At 42.9% G+C, this 19,728-nt stretch overlaps 1 protein-coding gene across 1 annotated transcript; it reads left to right on the top strand.

Moving 5' to 3' along the window:
- Positions 1-10,623: 10,623 nt before the first annotated feature.
- On the top strand, positions 10,624-19,663 carry LOC120045931 (protein FAM83B-like). The gene is made up of 5 exons (XM_038990857.1): positions 10,624-11,085; positions 17,238-17,402; positions 17,993-18,117; positions 18,770-19,240; positions 19,612-19,663. The coding sequence occupies exons 1-5, from the start codon at positions 10,624-10,626 to the stop codon at positions 19,661-19,663; spliced, it is 1,275 nt and encodes a 424-aa protein (XP_038846785.1).
- Positions 19,664-19,728: the final 65 nt, after the last annotated feature.

The raw sequence follows: 19,728 nt of genomic DNA, 5'->3' as shown, positions 1-19,728 counted from the left end.
GTGGGGCAAAAAAGTATTTAGTCAGCCACCAATTGTGCAAGTTCTCCCACTTAAAAAGATGAGAGAGGCCTGTAATTTTCATCATAGGTACACTTCAACTATGACAGACAAAATGAGAAAAAAAATCCAGAAAATCACATTGTAGGATTTTTTATGAATTTATTTGCAAATTATGGTGGAAAATAAGTATTTGGTCACCTACAAACAAGCAAGATTTCTGGCTCTCACAGACCTGTAACTTCTTCTTTAAGAGGCTCCTCTGTCCTCCACTCGTTACCTGTATTAATGGCACCTGTTTGAACTTGTTATCAGTATAAAAGACACCTGTCCACAACCTCAAACAGTCACACTCCAAACTCCACTATGGCCAAGACCAAAGAGCTGTCAAAGTACACCAGAAACAAAATTGTAGACCTGCACCAGGCTGGGAAGACTGAATCTGCAATAGGTAAGCAGCTTGGTTTGAAGAAATCAACTGTGGGAGCAATTATTAGGAAATGGAAGACATACAAGACCACTGATAATCTCCCTCGATCTGGGGCTCCACGCAAGATCTCACCCCGTGGGGTCAAAATGATCACAAGAACGGTGAGCAAAAATCCCAGAACCACACGGGGGGACCTAGTGAATGACCTGCAGAGAGCTGGGACCAAAGTAACATAGCCTACCATCAGTAACACACTACGCCGCCAGGGACTCAAATCCTGCAGTGCCAGACGTGTCCCCCTGCTTAAGCCAGTACATGTCCAGGCCCGTCTGAAGTTTGCTAGAGAGCATTTGGATGATCCAGAAGAAGATTGGGAGAATGTCATATGGTCAGATGAAACCAAAATATAACTTTTTGGTAAAAACTCAACTCGTCGTGTTTGGAGGACAAAGAATGCTGAGTTGCATCCAAAGAACACCATACCTACTGTGAAGCATGGGGGTAGAAACATCATGCTTTGGGGCTGTTTTTCTGCAAAGGGACCAGGACGACTGATCCGTGTAAAGGAAAGAATGAATGGGGCCATGTATCGTGAGATTTTGAGTGAAAACCTCCTTCCATCAGCAAGGGCATTGAAGATGAAACGTGGCTGGGTCTTTCAGCATGACAATGATCCCAAACACACCGCCCGGGCAACGAAGGAGTGGCTCCGTAAGAAGCATTTCAAGGTCCTGGAGTGGCCTAGCCAGTCTCCAGATCTCAACCCCATAGAAAATCTTTGGAGGGAGTTGAAAGTCCGTGTTGCCCGGCAACAGCCCCAAAACATCACTGCTCTAGAGGAGATCTGCATGGAGGAATGGGCCAAAATACCAGCAACAGTGTGTGAAAACCTTGTGAAGACTTACAGAAAACGTTTGACCTCTGTCATTGCCAACAAAGGGTATATAACAAAGTATTGAGATAAACTTTTGTTATTGACCAAATACTTATTTTCCACCATAATTTGCAAATAAATTCATTAAAAATCCTACAATGTGATTTTCTGGATTTTTTTTTCTCATTTTGTCTGTCATAGTTGAAGTGTACCTATGATGAAAATTACAGGCCTCTCTCATCTTTTTAAGTGGGAGAACTTACACAATTGGTGACTGACTAAATACTTTTTTTGCCCCACTGTAAATTGACCAGGTATTCACCTGAAAGCTATGATCCATTATTAATGTCACCTGTTAAATCCACTCCAATCAGTGTATATGAAGGGGAGAAAACAGGTTAAATAAGGATTTTCAAGCTTTGAGACAATTGAGACATGGAATGAGTATGGGTGCCATTCAGAGTGTGAATGGACAAGACAAAATATTTAAGTGCCTTTGAAAGGGGTATGCCAGGCATACTAGTTTGTGTCAAGAATTGCAATTTCTCTGGGTTTTTCACACTCAACAGTATCCAGTGTGCAGTGCTTAATTTGTCAATTGGGAGGTGCCAGAACAAAAAGTGAACCGAGAGGGGGTGACCTGGGGGGGCTCTGGGGTACCAGAATGCATGACAAAAATCACCTTTATAATAAAGCATTGTGTGCATTATCATCACTTTTGCGTTCTTGCATAGAGCAGTAGAGTAGAGGCTCTTGCAGTAGTTGCACACATGGGGAAATATGGCGTTTTATTAACACATTTCATGAAATTATATATTATTTTAGAAGACTGGAGACTTTTGCAGAATCTTTTTTAATAGCTCACAAATGATCTAAACGACATACTACTTTGACACGGACAAACTGAGAATCTGAGAGTCATAAAAACGACTTTGTCTTGAATCCATCAACAGCCTAGGCCTATGTGTGTGGACACATATTGTACAATATGAGGAGGAAAATATAGTCCTAAAAAAGCTTTCCAGTCTCACTGACTGAACCAATGATGCATAGCAGCCCACTCACCGGTGATGGCCGATGTGTTTGTGCCAAATGCTTATCGCTCTTGTTTTACTTCGTAAAACAATGCTGTTCGCTCAATAGGCCTATTTGGGAGTTGATACCTTGGTAGCGTACAGACAGATAGATTAGTCTTCTCTTTTTAGCAGGATCCATTTGCTTTCCAACCTGTGTTTTCATGCAATTGTAATGGAAATATTGTGAAAGGCCTGTTTTTGCTGCATGCTGTTCACTGACAGATTTGCAGCGCAATCGTGTAGATATGCCTTCTGATAGGGCTACACACAATCCACAGCTAGGCAATTTTTTAAAAATAGGCTATTGATCCTCTGTGGCTAAGTTATAAGCCTACTCTTGGTGTAGCCTAGTATTTTGAATAAGTTAATTTCTTTCTGAACAGACAGCAGTAATTCTATAACTTCTATAACTTTGGCAAATGTATTTCAATTTATCAGGGGTAAATGCTGCGACATCTCCAGCACCCTTCCTGCGGCTATGATTCTATAAGGAAATCAATTATGAAGTGCAACCCTAGAGAGATGAAGGTTGCAGACTCATGTCTATCAGAGCAGAGAGAGGAAGAGAGATCATATAAAGTGAATCTCATTCTAGTTCTGTGAGAGATAGGCCTACAGATAGGCTTCTCTCTCTCACCAGAGCAATGGCCAGGCTACGATGTTGCGCAAAACATATAAGCTAAACCCGGCCGGCACAACATAAATCAATTCTTAGAATATCAGGCACATTTTTTACATTACATTTTTTAGGGGGCAGGAGCATTACAGAGGAGTCAACTTGAATTAACTCTGGTTGCTTTTATAATAATTTTTACATTGCAAACAGTGAAAATCATTTTTCATGCCATGAGAGGTACTGGATCCTGGCAAATGGGTTCCGAAACCAAACAGCCCTTAACTTGAGAGGTGCCAGATCCTGTTCTGGCAGAATCCGGTTAAAATGAAGCACTGCCCATGTGTGTCAAGAATGGTCCACCACCCAAAGGACAACCAGACAACTTGAAACAACTGTGAGAAGCATTGCAGTCAACATGGGCCATCATCCCTGTGGAAGGCTTTCGACACCTTGTAGTCCATGCCCCGACGAATTGTGGCTGTTCTGAGGGCAAAAGGGGTTGCAACTCAATATTAGGAAGGTGTTCCTAATGTTTTGTACACTCAGTATAAATGTAATCAAATTAGTTAGCATGCACTGTTAAAGCTTACGTACATATTTCCATATTATAAAACGTGTAAAGGCTCCTTTAAATTTGATAGAAAAGACTATCAAAACCTCCATTGTCTACGTCACACAATTGAACTTTGAACTCTCAAAGAAGAAGAGGTGGGTGTGGCTACCTATCTGAAACAGGTTTATGGCAGCCCCTGTGCTGTGAGCAAGTTTAAAGCCTGAGCTATTTGCATGTGAACTGGAATCCACACCCTCCATCCACAAAGTGCTTCTCATGTTGAGACACCTCCTTGTCTTTGTTACTTTCAGTTGGCAGATATAAGCTTTTCCTCCAATACGGCTAAACAGTCAACAGAATACATTGAAAGATGCCAGACTGGGAAACTACAAGATACATTTTCTATAACTCATACTTTTAATGTAAGTAACTGCTATAGAGTTTAACATTAGACTGTTGTGACATGGAATGTAGAATACGCTTTCAAATAATTCAGTGGACTATGAACAAATAACGATAGGCATATGAGCTAAGAAGCATAATAATGTGCATAATCTCTATTAATTTAAATATCTTCTCATAAAAAGTCATGTATGTTGTTGAGGAAACTGTTTAAGTTAATATACATTCAACTTGACACATTGCATCATCACACAGTAGCAGTGAAAGGCAGATTCCAAAACATTGGTTTAAAAGCACAATAGGGAAAACTTTACTAAAACTATGAATACAATACAATTTTGTTTGTCACATGCTTCGTTGTAACGAGTGCGCTGAGAGTCAGGAAGCAAGTACAGGGAGTCCACCGGACGTGCTACCTGTCCCAGACCTGCTGTTTTCAACTCTCTAGAGACCGCAGGAGCGGTAGAGATACTCTTAATGATCGGCTATGAAAAGCCAACTGACATTTACTCCTGAGGTGCTGACTTGCTACACCCTCGATAACTACTGTGATTATTATTTTTTGACCATGCTGGTCATTTATGAACATTTGAACATCTTGGCCATGTTCTGTTATAATCTCCACCCGGCACAGCCAGAAGAGGACTGGCCACCCCTCATAGCCTGGTTCCTCTCTAGGTTTCTTCCTAGGTTTTGGCCTTTCTAGTGAGTTTTTCCTAGCCACCGTGCTTCTACACCTGCATTGCTTGCTGTTTGGGGTTTTAGGCTGGGTTTCTGTACAGCACTTCGAGATATCAGCTGATGTACGAAGGGCTATATAAATACATTTGATTTGATTTGATTTGGAGTGTGTTACGCTCGTTGATAGAAGGAGACCAAGGTGCAGCGTGGTAAGCGTACATCTTTCTTTATTTTGATGAACACCAAAAAAAAAAAAGATAAACGAACGTAACGTTCTGCAGGCTACACAGTGACTGTACAAAAACAAGATCCCACAAATTAAGGTGGGAAAAAAGGCTGCCTAAGTATGATCCCCAATCAGAGACAACGATAGACAGCTGCCTCTGATTGGGAACCATACCCGGCCAACACAGAAATAGACAAACTAGAATGCCCACCCAAATCACACCCTGACCTAACCAAATAGAGAAATAAAAAGGCTCTCTAAGGTCAGGGCGTGACAGAGTGAGTGTTTTAATAAATAAACAAAAGAAGAAATAAGAAACACACCGACATGAAACAGAGTCAACAACACCTGAGGAAAGAAGCAAGGGGAGTGACAGATATAAGGAAGATAATCAAGGAGGTGACGGAGTCCAGGTGAGTGTCATGAGGCACATCAACAGCATCATCCCAGAAACCCTATACCCACTCCAATTCGCATACCACCCCAACAGATCCACAGATGATACAATCTCTATTGCACACCACATTTCCCTTTACCACCTGGACAAAAGGAACACCTACGTGAGAATGTTGTCATTGACTACAGCTCAGCGTTCAACACCATAGTGCGCTCAAAGCTCATCAATAAGCTAAGGACCCTGGGACTAAACACCTCCCTCTGCAACTGGATCCTGGACTTCCTGGCGGGTCGCCCCGAGGTGGTAAGGGTAGGTAACAACCCATCCGCCAGGCCCCTCAGGGGTGCGTGCTCAGCCCCCTCCTGTACTCCCTGTTCACTCATGACTGCACGGCCAGGCACGACTCCAACACCATCATTAAATTTGCAGATGACACACAGTGGTAGGCCTGATCACCGACAACAAAGAGACGGCCTATAGGGAGGAGGTCAGAGACCTGGCTGTGTGGTGCCAGGACAACAACCTCTCCCTCAACGTGATCAAGACAAAGGAGATTATTGTGGACTACAGGAAAAAGGAGGACCGAGCACACCCCCATTCTCATCGACGGGGCTGCAGTGGAGCTGGTTGAGAGCTTCAAGTTCCTTGGTGTCCACATCACCAACAAACTAACATGGTCCAAGCACACCAAGACAGTCGTGAAGCGGGCATGACAAAACCTATTCCCCCTCAGAAGACTGAAAAGATTTGGCATGGGTCCTCAGATCCTCAAAAGGTTCTACAGTTGCACCACCGAGAGCATCCTGACTGGTTGCAACACTGCCTGGTATGGCAACTGCTCAGCCTCCGACCGCAAGGCACTACAGAAGGTAGTGCGAGCAGCCCAGCACTTCACTGGGTCCAAGCTTCCTGCCATCCAGGACCTCTATAACAGGCGGTGTCAGAGGAAGGCCCTAAAAATTGTCAAAGACTTCAGCCACCCTAGTCATAGACAGTTGTCTCTGCTACCGCACGGCAAGCGGAGCACTAAGTCTAGGTCCAAGAGGCTTCTAAACAGCTTCTACCACCAAGCCATAAGTCCCCTGAACATCTAGTCAAATGGCTACCCAGACTATTTGCATTGATCCCCCAGCCTATCCGCACGCACCACTACCACTCTCTGTTGTCATCTATGCATAGTCACTTTAATAACTCTAACTACATGTACAGCTGAAGTCGGAAGTTGACATACAATTAGGTTGGAGTCATTAAAACTTGTTTTTCAACCACTCCACATATTTTTTGTTAGCAAACTATAGTTTTGGCAAGTTGGTTAGAAAATCAACTTTGTGCATTACACAAGTAATTTTTCCAACTGTTGTTTACAGACAGATTATTTCACTTATATTTCACTGTATCACAATTCCAGTGGGTCAGAAGTTTACATACACTAAGTTGACTGTGCCTTTAAATATCTTGAAAAATTCCAGAAAATGACGTTATGGCTTTATAAGCTTCTGATAGGCTAATGTATATCATTTGAGTCAATTGGAGGTGTACCTGTGGATGTATTTCAAGGCCTACATTCAAACTCAGTGCCTCTTTGCTTGACATCATGGGACAATCAAAAGCAATCAGCAAAGATCTCTGCAAAAAAATTGTAGACCTCCACAAGTCTGGTTCATCCTTGGGACCAATTTCCAAACGCCTGAAGGTACCACGTTCATCTGTACAAACAGACAGTACAAAAGTATAAACACCATGGGACGACGCAGTTGTCATACCGCTCAGGAAGGAGACGCATTCTGTCTCCTAGAGATGAACGTACTGTGGTGTGAAAAGTGCATATCAATCACAGAACAACAGCAAAGGACCATGTGAAGATGCTGGAGGAAACAGGTACAACAGCATCTATATACACAGTAAAACGAGTCCTATATCGACATAACCTGAAAGGCCGCTCAGCAAGGAAGAAGCCACTGCTCCAAAACCGCCATAAAAAAACAGACTACGGTTTGCAACTGCACATGAGGACCAAAATCATACTTTTTGGAGAAATGTCCTCTAGTCTGATGAAACAAAAATAGAACTGTTTGGCCATAATGACCATCGTTATGTTTGGAGGAAAATGGGGCTTGCTTGCAAGCCGAAGAACACCATCCCAACCATGAAGCACGTTGGTGGCAGCATCATGTTGTGGGGGTGCTTTGCTGCAGGAGGGACTGGTGCATTTCACAAAATAGATGCATCATGAGGCAGGAAAATTATGTGGATATATTGAAGCAACATCTCAAGACATCAGTCAGGAAGTTAAAGCTTGGTTGCAAATGGATCTTCCAAATGAACAATGACCCCTAGCATTCTTCCAAAGTTGTGGCAAAATGGCTCAAGGGCAACAAAGTCAAAGTATTGGAGTGGCCATCACAAAGCCCTGACCTCAATCCTATGGAAAATTTGTTGGCAGAACTGAAAAAGTGTGTGCGAGCAAGGAGGCCTACCAACCTGAATCAGTTACACCAGCTCTGTCAGGAGGAATGGGCCAAAATTCACCCAACTTATTGTGGGAAGCTTGTGGAAGCCTACCCGAAACGTTTGACCCAAGTTAAACAAGTTAAAGGCAATGCTACCAAATACTAATTGAGTGTATGTACACTTCTGACCCACTGGGAATGTGATGAAATAAATAAAAGCTTAAATAAATCCTCTCTCTACTATTATTCTGACATTTCACATTCTTAAAATAAAGTGGTGATCCTAACTGACCTAAGACAGGGAATTTTTACTAGGATTAAATGTCAGGAATTGTGAAAATCTGAGTTATAATGTATTTGGCTAAGGTGTATGTAAACTTCCGACTTCAACTGTACATACTACCTCAACTAACCGGTGCCCCCACACATTGACTCTGTACCAGCACCCCCCTATATATATTGTTATTTTTTTAATGCTGCTCTTAAATGACTTGTTACTTTTATCTCTTATTTTTTCCGTATTTTTTTTTACTGCACTGTTGGTTAGGGGCTCGTAAGTAAGCACTGTAAGGTCCACACCTGTTGTATTCGGCGCATATGACTAATACAATTTGATTTGATTTTGATTTGATTTGAATAAGACTTTCCCGAACTGGATACTTTGTTTGTATCCCCCAGGGCAATTGAACTAATCCCAGAGGCTGTTCCAAAACTCTTCCAGCAGAAAAGAGAAAAGAGACACTCGGAGCGGACTTTTAGTCCAACTCAGGAGGCGCGCACACCACCCACCGCTTCCGACTATATTACTCGCTAATGTTCAGTCTCTGGATAATAAAGCTGACGACCTCAGGGCAAGGATTTCCTTCCAGAGAGACATCAGGGATTGTAACATACTTTGTTTCACGGAAACATGGCCCTCTCAGGATACACTGTCTGAGTCCATTCAGCCAGTTGGGTTCTCAGTTCATCGCGCAGACAGGAATAAATATCTCTCCGGGAAGAAGAAGGGCGGGGGTGTGTGTTTCATGATTAACTACTCATGGTGTGATTGTGATAACATACAGGAACTCAAGACCATTTGTTCACCCGACCTAGAATACCTCAAAATCAAATGCCGACCGTATTACCTCCCAGGAGAATTCTCTACGGTTATAGTCACAGCCGTGTATATTCCCCCTCAAGCCGATACCACGACGGCCCTCAAGGAACTTAACTGGACTTTATGCAAACTGGAAACCACATGTCCTGAGGCCTCATTTATTGTAGCTGGGGATTTTATCAAAGCAAATTTGTGGAAAACGTTACCAAAGTTTTATCAACATATTTACTGTAGTACTCGCGCTGCAAGAACACTCGAACAATGCTACTCCAACTTCCGGGATGCCTACAAGGCCCTCCCCCGCCCTCCCTTCGGCAAATCTGATTGCGACTCGATTTTGCTCCTACCTTCCTGTAGGCAGAAACTCAAACAGGAAGTTCCCGTGCTAAGGACTATTCAATGCTGGTCTGATCAATCAGAATCCATGCTTCAAGATTGTTTTGATCACGTGGACTGTGATATGTTCCCGGGTAGCCTCCGAGAACAACATAGATGAATATACTGATACGGTGACTGAGTTTATCAGGAAGTGAATAGGAGATGTTGTACCCACTGTGACTACTGTGACTAAACCTACCCTAACCAGAAACCGTGAATAGATGGCAGCATTTGCACAAAACTGAAAGCGCAAACCATCGCATTTAACCATGGCAAGGTGACTGGGAATATGGCCGAATACAAAGTGTAGTTATTCGCTCCGCAAGTCAATCAAACAGGTAAAACATCAGCATAGAGACAAAGTGGAATCGCAATTCAACGGCTCAGACACGAGACATATTAATCAACAAGTCTGTACAAGCTGGGCCAGCTGCAGTTAGTAGTTTAGAACACAGTGTGCTTCTGACAACATGAACACCTATTTCTGTGTACATTCTGACAGCTAGAATGTCTATGTATTGAAATGAGCTAATTACATAGTTATTGATTAACCAAAAAACAAACTAAGGGAAACTATTACAACATAACACTACACGTGTCATTCCACGAATTGAGTCCCTTTTGGGTAGTTAAACTATGTAAAAAAAAAAAAAAAAAAATCACCTAATTTAAACATTCTGTCATAAATGTTCAACTTCATAACAAACATGTTTTCCCATCTCAATAGGTTAAATGAAGATACTATAAAAGGGACTATTAAAGGTATATGGTTGACGGAAACTGGGTCGCAATTTCCTCTTAAATCAGTCACAACTCCCCTGGTGATAGGGGAATGGAAGCATGTAGTGTGCAACAGGGAGGGGCAATTGAATGCATGCTTAACTTGGTAAAACATGATTAGCCTATCTATCTATGGATAACAGGGTTGATGTGTTGTGCCCACGAAACATCTGAATATTGCCAAAAATATTAGAACCAACTCACCTGATTTTACAGTATGATTTGAGTATTAGATGTTCAATGTTTAGTTTGAAAACATAATTTAAAAATAAATATTTTTACCATATTAAAACAAACGTTTGGTTCACATAACAGGATTGTTGACCACTAATCAAATCTTTTAAAAAAGTACTCAGAAATGAATTCCCCAAAACAACAAAACATCTACAGCTTTACAATGATGGTGAAAACTCAGGGAAATCTTGGGGTTAAGTGGGATATAATCTGCCTAGAAGTTAGACAAACATGAACCGGGAAAATACTTAAATGGGGATTTTCAGTGAAAACACATCATTTATTTCAATGAAAACACTCACTATCGCATTGTTTTTCTAACACGTTGCTTCTTGTCCATTTGACTTCCAGCGTCCACCATCTGTAACAGGGCTCGCCATCTGTAACAGGGCTCGCCATCTGTAACAGGGCTCGCTTAGCCACTGTGATGATGGAATCCGAACAACTCTCCCTGCTGTCATCCTTGAAAGGAGAGTTGCAGTCTGAGGATTACATTCATCCCCACTATAAGGAGGCCTATCGCCTTGCTATCGATTCCCTGGTGAATGGTGGCAGAGAGAGCTACCAGGAGTTCCTCAAGGCCGAGCGGATAGGGAGCTTTCTCTCAGAAGATGAACTCCACTTCATCACTACAAATGCCTCACAGCCATTGCCTAGCAGCCACACAGAAGAAATCAACGGCCCAGCACTGGACACTCCGGCCAGCAAGTCCTCAACTGGGACGTACTGGCCTGTGCACTCAGACATAGTGACACCCGACCTGGAGTTAGGATGGCCGATGGTCATGCATGATAAACTCCAAACCAATATAGATCTGCTTTTCCATCCACCCAGACTAAACAGCCCCACCATCAAAGAGGTGATCCGTAAACAGATTCAGGATGCCAGACAGGTACTTTAATCCTGCAATGCATTGTATCCACAACAATGGTAATGCTAATGGTTGTTTATGGAATGCAAATCACAATATTGTATTTTTTAAAGCTGCTGATAGTACCTTTGTGGACTAATAGTAGAAAGCCTCATGTTTAGCTAATATTTCCTGCTCCCCAACTGTGACTGTCTCTTTGTGTGAATGTGATAGCTCAAGAATCACAAATGTAAACTATTACAAGACAAAGTGACAAATTCAATAACCAGATTCCTGGCCCCATTTTATTTACAGCACAACTCCCTTTCCTCCGAAAGAGAAGAATTATACACGTTTCCTTTTCACTAGTCAGTAGTGTCTGAGGAGGTCAGGGTGGGTCTATAAAATCAGGTTTTGCAACTTACCTTCATGAGTAAAAGTATAGGTGCCCCTGCAAAGGAAACTTTAGGTTACTTGCGTAACCTCAATTTGATGAAAATGCGAGTGGGATGTGTCACTTATGGGAAATGCTTAAGGGTTGTTAACAAGCCCACCAACATTCTCGACCATGTCTCTCTTCCTTGTGCTCTTGCAAGCAGGGAAAGGTGGTGACACATATCATTCGTATTCTCATAGAACCGGGGTTACGTTTCCTTTCAATGTGTCACTTAAGGCATATGGCCAACACCCGTAATGCAGACATGCTCTCCAGGGTAGTTTCAATAGCATCACCCCTCAGAGGCTTCGACACTGAGGGAGAATGCCCCAGGAAGATGCAATGACATCCAGTCGGTAAAGACTTCAGAAACGTATGAGGTCTGGCTCAACATGCCATAGCGCAAATCTCCCATAAGGAGATGTTTTACAACATTGCCTAAGAGGTAGCCATACCTCTGGTGGAACGACCCATTCTGGGCTGTTACCCTTGCTACTATATTTTCCAATGGAATAGCCTCCACTATCTCAAGATAGCTGTTGGAGGTGCCCAAAAAACACAGGTCATTGTCACTCTAGAGCAATACTCTCGCTTTAATCCAATCAAATGCACCAGGCACATTCTGGACACAAACGGTGGAGAAGCTCTACTTCCGTAAACTGGGTGAGAGGTGGGTGTAACCACAAGCTCCAGGGCACGACAACACAGTTGTCACTCACCCAAGGCCTGCAGGTAGGATTTTGGGTACCAAGGTACCCAGGAGGACCCCGGGCAAACTGAAGGCATGAACGGTGGGTTGACAGTGATTGCAGCCCACTCACTCGCTTTGCAGGCACAGGGCAGACAGTAAAGGGGGTTAGAAAGAAAAGTATTACATCTCCCCGCTTTCCAGCGCCTCAAGAGGCCTCAAGCACAATAGAAGGGTCCCAGTGACGGAGCTAAAAGCTTGGAGACTGGTTTTGTGTTAGCGACACACACCCAAAAAATTACATAACAGAGGCTGTTACCCTACTGTGCAACTGTCGAGGCCTGTGTGACATGTGAGATAGCAGTCAACTGTTCCTTTAGAGATCTTCACTCTGTCCAAAAAGGTCCTGCAATGAAGCATAGAAACCTTGCAAACAGAGGGTTGGGGTTAGAAAGGGTTATGAATGATCTGTGTACGTTACACCATTTCTCCAAAAAATGCATTGTCTCTTTTTCCAAAAAGTGGACGTATAGGAGGGGCACTGGAACTCTAGATCGTGAAAGATTTTGAGTTGCCGGCTTGTCGCATTCAGATTTATCCTCCCACTGGCCATCCCCAGAGTACCATGGCTACTGGGTGAGGGTGGCAAGTCTTTACGTATGTTTGGGTCTGCAGATCCCTGCGTAACAGTGGCTATCAGGACTGCTTATAAAGCAGGAGAGTGATCTCTGCTAACCAGGGCCTGTGTTAGGTCTCTTCCCTGCCTCGCTCACTTAGAGTAATGGCACCTGGTAGTAAAGAGAAGGTGCGTTACTGTGTTGTTCGTGCACTAGACGGTTAGAGGTGAAAATGCCATAAGGCAAAGGAAATGGTTGGCCATAGTAAAAGGGCAAATGGCAATCTGTCATCCAGCTTGTATGTCTGAAGAGACCCGAGGGAGAGTGGACATGCTGACTTCCGTCCCTGGCTAGAACCTGAGAAGGTGCTGAGGGGAAAGTCCAAGGGGGGTAAGAGCACTTGGGGGTAAGAATGCACATCCTCCATCATCCCATGTGAGCAATGTCATGCAAGTGTGCTGTTACAAAGGGAATGTTGTTTTTTACCCAATGCAGATGTTCCTCCCCACTGTCAGGCGAGGCAGAGATGGGGACGGGTGGCTTACGTTAAACCCGAGAGAGACGGGTAGGGCAAGGAAGCCGTAGGCTTTGCAAACTATCCTCCTCTGCTGATTAGGGCTGTGCTCTAGGTTGGCTGACCCATCCTGCCCCCCTTAGGGTGGTTAAGAGAGTGGAACTTTGCTGCGGCCAGGTTGCCCTGGTTTAAGAGCTTAGCCTGGGTATTGTCAGTCTGCTGTGTTGCCGGGGGTCTTGGGCCAACTTGGTGCCCCCGCCATGCTGTGAGGCTGGGGTGAGTTGCAGTGACCAACGGGCTGCCACAGGACCTGGGTTTGTGGGGCAGGCAGAAGTTGAAGGCTTTGATTTCTTTCTTACGCATGTCACACTTCTGCCGCTTGGTGTCGACAGCGGGGTTAAACAACTCCTTGGGTGTCACAGGGTCATCCAGGAGGTTCACTTTTTCTTTGTCTGCTAAGAGCCCTTTCTCCCACCACCGCCAGACTCATGGTATGACCACAGCCTTGGATGGCATTACAGGAGGCACAGAGGTTTTGATACGTAATCCCAAGCATCTGGATCCAGGCTCGTCCTCCTCATCATCCCCTAGCTCACCTTCCCCCAACACTATGTCGTCAGACAGTGAGGGGAGGGAATCGAGGCTCTCCATAGCCTCGCCCCAGCTGGGCGAGGTTATGGAGGGGTTGAGCCTCCACCTCGGCCGGTGGCTGAAAGGGGAGGGGTTAGAGACAGCAAAGCATTTTAACCTCCTTCTCAAACCCACTCAAGAGTAATTTACAATGCTTACAGGAGTTGTGGTTCTCGAGTTCTTCCTGAGCATGTTACCTTCCCAGGCAATGTATGCATTGAAGGTGAAAATCCTTCCCTGCAATCATGGAGCCGCAAGCACAAGAACATGGGGTTTGAGTGCTTTTCTAGGCTAATTTTGGGATGGAGAAGCAGTGGCCATTATGCAGAACAGGGCTATGCTAAGATTCCTGTTGTAAAAACAACGTGTAAGCTCTTCGGCTTTAGTAGCCGTAAGCTAGCTAGTAGAAGCCTTGCGGCTAATACTACCTAGGTTGTGCAACGTGGGCACACTACAGCCGCGAGGTTAGTGTTGCGTTCGCTAGCTAACAGCTACCTTTGCTAAGGTGCGCTGTAGCTAGCACAGTGCTGGCCGGAGGAAACCGCGTGTGGCCAGTTAGACTTCGGGTAAATATTCTCCCACGACCGTAGAGCTGTGAGGCTAACCAGTCGGTCTAGTTAACATGAACGAGTAAATGCAGGTTTGAACCAGATGAGAGAAAAGTGCTAGCAATACTAGTACTGTGATTGCAGGTAGTAGTGCTGGTTTGGTTAGCTCGCTGTCCTAGAATTTAGGAAGTCTACAGATCAATCTGATTTTATTGAGAAATGAGGTCAGCAAAATGGATATGTACATGTGCAGGCATAAGCTATAGCTTTACTGTGGTTTCTCACGTGATTTAGTCTACATTGTCTAGACAGTACTAGTTACAAGTATTCCAAGTATTAGCCAGATGAGGTGGGTGTGTACTGTATATAGGTAATACTCCCATCCATATGTCAAACCAAGTCAAACCTGTCACAGGGAATATGGTAAACACAGAGTGGCCATAGCCTTGTGATCACACACTAAGTCACTCCTTGAGATACTATACAGTATAGATTTTATTTAAAAAAAGGAAGAGTCAGCACAATGCGACATATTGTGTATATTATGAAAATCTTTCAACCAGGTCTAATAATGATAGGACTCGGGCACATATATTGTAATGTTCTGTGTGTTTTTTTCTGGTGGACATTTACTTTGATATACTGAGTAATTTAACAAGTGACACCAAAAAGGGATCCAAGCTTTCACCTGGATTTACCTGGTGGGTCTATGTCATGGTACTGTGCATCTGATGGCCAGGGTATAATATGTACCATAGGGGTATAACATGAAAATTATTTGAACTCTAAAACAACAATTAATAAACATTTTTACACTTTATAAGGGCATGCAGGGTCATGGTAATCACAGTCACAGTAATCACATGGAGTTCCTGAGCTTACAGTAATGCCTCAAAAAATATTTTGACACTTTATTTGACACTTTTATTGAGAGGGGGATACAGGTACACTACTGGTCAAAAGTTTTAGAACACCTACTCATTCAAGGGTTTTTCTTTATTTTTTTACTATTTTCTACATTGTAGAGCAATAGTGAAGACATCAAAACTATGACATAACACACATAGAATCATGTAGTAACCAAAAAAGTGTTAAACAAATCAAAATATATTTTATATTTGAGATTCTTCAAATAGCCACCCTTTGCCTTGATGACAGCTTTGGCACACTCATGGCATTCTCTCAACCAGCTTCATGAGGTAGTCACCTGGAATGCATTTCAATTAACAGGTTTGCCTTCTTAAAAGTTAATTAATGGCATTTCTTTCCTTCTTAATGCATTTGAGCGAATCAGTTGTGTGTTGACCTGGTAGATGGGGTATACAGAAGATAACCCTATTTGGTAAAATACCAAGTTCATATTATGGCAAGAACAGGTCAAATAAGCGAAGAGAAACGACAGTCCATCATTACTTTAAGACATGAAGGTCAGTCAATACGGAACATTTTAAGAACTTTGAAAGTTTCTTCAAGTGCAGTCGCAAAAACCATCAAGAGCTATGATGAAACTGGCTTTCATGAGGACAGCCACAGGAATGGAAGACCCAGAGTTACCTCTGCTGCAGAGGATGAGTTCATTAGAGTTACCAGCCTCAGAAATTGCAGCCCAAATAAATGCTTTACGGAGTTCAAGTAACAGACACATCTCAACATCAACTGCTCAGAGGAGACTCTATGAATCAGGCCTTCATGGTCGAATTTCTGCAAAGAAACCACTACTAAAGGACATCAATAAGAAGAAGACACTTGCTTGGGCCAAGAAACACAAGCAATGGACATTAGACCGGTGGAAATGTGTCCTTTGGTCTGGAGTCCAAATTGGAGATTTTTGGTTCTAACTGCCGTGTCTTTGTGATACGCGTTGTGGGTGAATGGAGGATCTCCGCATCTGTATTTCCCACCGTAAAGCAAGGAGGAGGAGGTGTTATGGTGTGGGGGTGCTTTGCTGGTGACACTGTCTCTGATTTATTTAGAATTCAAGGCACACTTAACCAGCATGGCTACCACAGCATTCTGCAGCAATATGCCATCCCATCTGGTTTGTGCTTAGTGGGACTGCAGTATAATTTAGTTTTCAACAAGACAATGACCCAACACACCTCCAGGCTATGTAAGGGCGATTTTACCAAGAAGGAGAGTGATGGAATGCTGCATCAGATGACCTGGCATCCACAATTCCCCAACCTCAACCAAATTGAGATGGTTTGGGATGAGTCGGACTGCAGAGTGAAGGAAAAGCAGCCAACAAGTGCTCAGTATATGTGGGAACTCCTTCAAGACTGTTGGAAAAGCATTCCAGGTGAAGTTGTTTGAGAGAATGCCAAGAATGTGCCAAGCTGTCATCAGGGCAAAAGGTGGCTATTTGAAGAATCTCAAATATAAAATATATTTAGATTTGTTTAACACTTTTTTGTTACCTACATGATTCCATATGTGTTATTTCATAGTTTTGATGTCTTCACTATTGCTCTACAATGTAGAAAATAGTAAAAATAAAGAAAAACCCTTGAATGAGTAGATGTTCTAATACTTTTGACCGGTAATGTAGGTGGGAGCAACAGTTGGGGTGTCATATGTGACATGTGCTTGGGAGTGTTACCACTGCACCACAGCTCTACACAATCCTTCATACTTTAATTCCCAAAAGATCCAAAAGGTGGAGCCATCAACACTAAGGTGTTACAATGGTATGCTAATTATTTTTAATAAATCATCATGTTAACCATAACCTTTTTTGTTATTTTCCCTTCTTTCCTTATAGGTTATTGCAATTGTAATGGACATTTTTACAGATGTGGATATATTCAAAGAAGCGGTTGATGCCTCCATCAGAGGAACTCCAGTTTATGTGCTTCTGGATGAATTTCATCTGCAAAGCTTTCTCTCAATGGCTGAGAATCAAGACATCCAAATCCCAAAACTTAGGGTACGTTCACATACTCTGTTACAATGTTGATTAATCTACTTAGAGGTTGATAATCAAAAGTATTGACTGATCCTCCTCTCATCGTATATACAGTATTGATTTGTCATTTTTTGTTTATCTTCACCAAAGAAAACAAGTGACTATCTTGAAGTTATTGAGGGATGATGATGTTTCGGCAATGTGAAAATAAGAATTCCAGCGTATTGTACCTCTCTATCTGATAAATCATTTACTATGTGAGGTGCAGCAGTGGGGAGGGTGAAGGTTATTGCAGTGTCTTGTGTTATATACTGTAGATGGATTTCAGAATTAACCTGAACCACTGAAAACTTAGTTCTCACTCTATCTTACAGGGCGAGGTAGTTTACAGGTTGAGGTAGTTATTACCAGAGGTATTTAGGACACAGCCAAAAGAGTTATGCTTTCTTGTCATAGCATTTTACAAGGCTGCAATAAAGCTCTCTCGCTATTTCAGAGAGTCAATATATCTTTCATGCGAGGATACTGATAATAATCAGGCTTTGCATAAAGCGGTGTATTACCGTAAAATGGTCGTGCTAAGATGCCACTTTGACTGTCTTGGTCTACAGAACATGAGGGTACGCACAGTGAAGGGTCAGGATTACCTCTGTCGTTCAGGAGCTACATTTCATGGAGCAATGGAGCAGAAGTTTCTATTGGTGGACTGCCAAACAGTGGTGTACGGATCATACAGGTAAATGGAACTAGGAGGCCAGTGGTTCAGAATAAGGATTTCTCAATATTGATTAAACTGTTCTTTGGCTATAAATACAATCTACTGTATTGAGTCATTATGATGTTCTTTCTTTGTATTGCAATTGTGACTATTTGAACAGGCTAAGGCTTAAAGAGAACATTTTCTGGCTTTTGACCCCAATCTCATGTGTTTTTTTTTTTTTTTACCTCTGTGATATAAATAATGCATGGAATATAAGTATAAAAGCTTGGACAATTTAAAGATTTTTAGAAGTTCTGTTCAATGTTACTTTACAGGGCTTTCTGTAGAGACTGTATTTGATTTCTAAGTGGAACACGGAACTTCTCTTGAGATATGAAAACATTTAAGATTGGGGATTTGTGTCTGAAAGGGTTGACTTTTCAAAAAAACAGATAAAGAAATATTCATATTTTACTTTAGACAGCCAAAGGCTTATCTTTGATAGAAAAATGTGCCATAACTTAGAGATGAATTAGAGATGCTAAGGGTTGACAGCAGACAATTTATTGATAATGCAAAACTGTTTACCTTAGTTGACCTCGTGCATAGACTGAGCTGAACATGTCTGTTAGAGTTGACATTTTACACTGAAGTAATTGCTGCTCTACGTTTCTTGTTCTCCACCCAGCTTCATGTGGTCCTATGAGAAAATCAACCTGAGTATGGTGCAGGTCATAACAGGCCAGCTGGTGGAGTCCTATGACGCGGAGTTTCGAACGCTCTTCGCTCGCTCCTCCATGCCAGCAGTTCTCGCCCCTCCCGAGGGTGTGCTACTAGAAAGGAATGGAAGGCATGCTCTGGCAAAGTATGCTTCTCAATCCAGCCAAGCCTTTGAGAGGAAGGACCAGTTGAGACATACCCTCGACACAGTGTACAGGAAAGCCTGTGAGAGACAGATGGGCATGACGAGCCCTATCAGAGAGATGGAGGACAGACTTTATGAGGAGGAGCCATTTCAACACAGACCCATGATCAATCATGGTGTGAGTGTTCAAAAACACATCCATCAGTTCCAGTCTGCAGAGACTGCAAACTTCCTGAAAAGACACAGTTATGCTGGGGAAAGACAAGAAGTCTTGCATGTTCCACACAACACAAGGTATGGGGCAAGCAATTGGAACGTGGCTGGAGATGGAGGTTATCACTGCGCCCCTGGAAGAAGCCACTTTTCCAATGCTATGGACGACAATTCTCAGGGGGCACAGATGTACAGAGGTCACAATATTCGGCAGTCCTACCACGGGAATGACAAACACACCTGCTCCATGCAGCAGAACATACCAACTTTGGAGCACACGGCTAAGTCCTTCTTGCGCACATATAGGATAGAGTCTTACCTCAATAACACTGACACTCCTATTGGGGAACCATGTGATTATCTGGACCAGTATGAAGCTCTGGAAAACAAATCTAGCTCATTCATTCCCTCCAGAGTTAGGTCATCCCTTGTTTTCAAGTCCACTATTCCAGAGCAATCGGAGACAAACAGTTACTCAAAAAACTCTTCCATACGTCAGGTTGATCCCTCTGCAAGGCAAAACAATGCACCGTATTACTCATCAATGCAATGGAATCCAGCAACATCAA

Source organism: Salvelinus namaycush, chromosome 4 (assembly GCF_016432855.1).
Source record: "Salvelinus namaycush isolate Seneca chromosome 4, SaNama_1.0, whole genome shotgun sequence".
Classification (NCBI taxonomy): Eukaryota; Metazoa; Chordata; class Actinopteri; order Salmoniformes; family Salmonidae; genus Salvelinus; species Salvelinus namaycush.
Note: the sequence above shows the minus strand (reverse complement) of the source record. Positions and strands in the feature narration are given on the sequence as shown.

Excerpts from the sequence above, each read along its gene's own strand:
- LOC120045931 (XM_038990857.1), top strand. The coding sequence starts at position 10,624 with ATGGAATCCGAACAACTCTCCCTGCTGTCATCCTTGAAAGGAGAGTTG. Across the intron at positions 18,118-18,769 it reads GTGGTGTACGGATCATACAG|CTTCATGTGGTCCTATGAGA; the intron begins GTAAATGGAACT and ends TTCTCCACCCAG. Across the intron at positions 19,241-19,611 it reads CATGTTCCACACAACACAAG|AGCAATCGGAGACAAACAGT; the intron begins GTATGGGGCAAG and ends CCACTATTCCAG.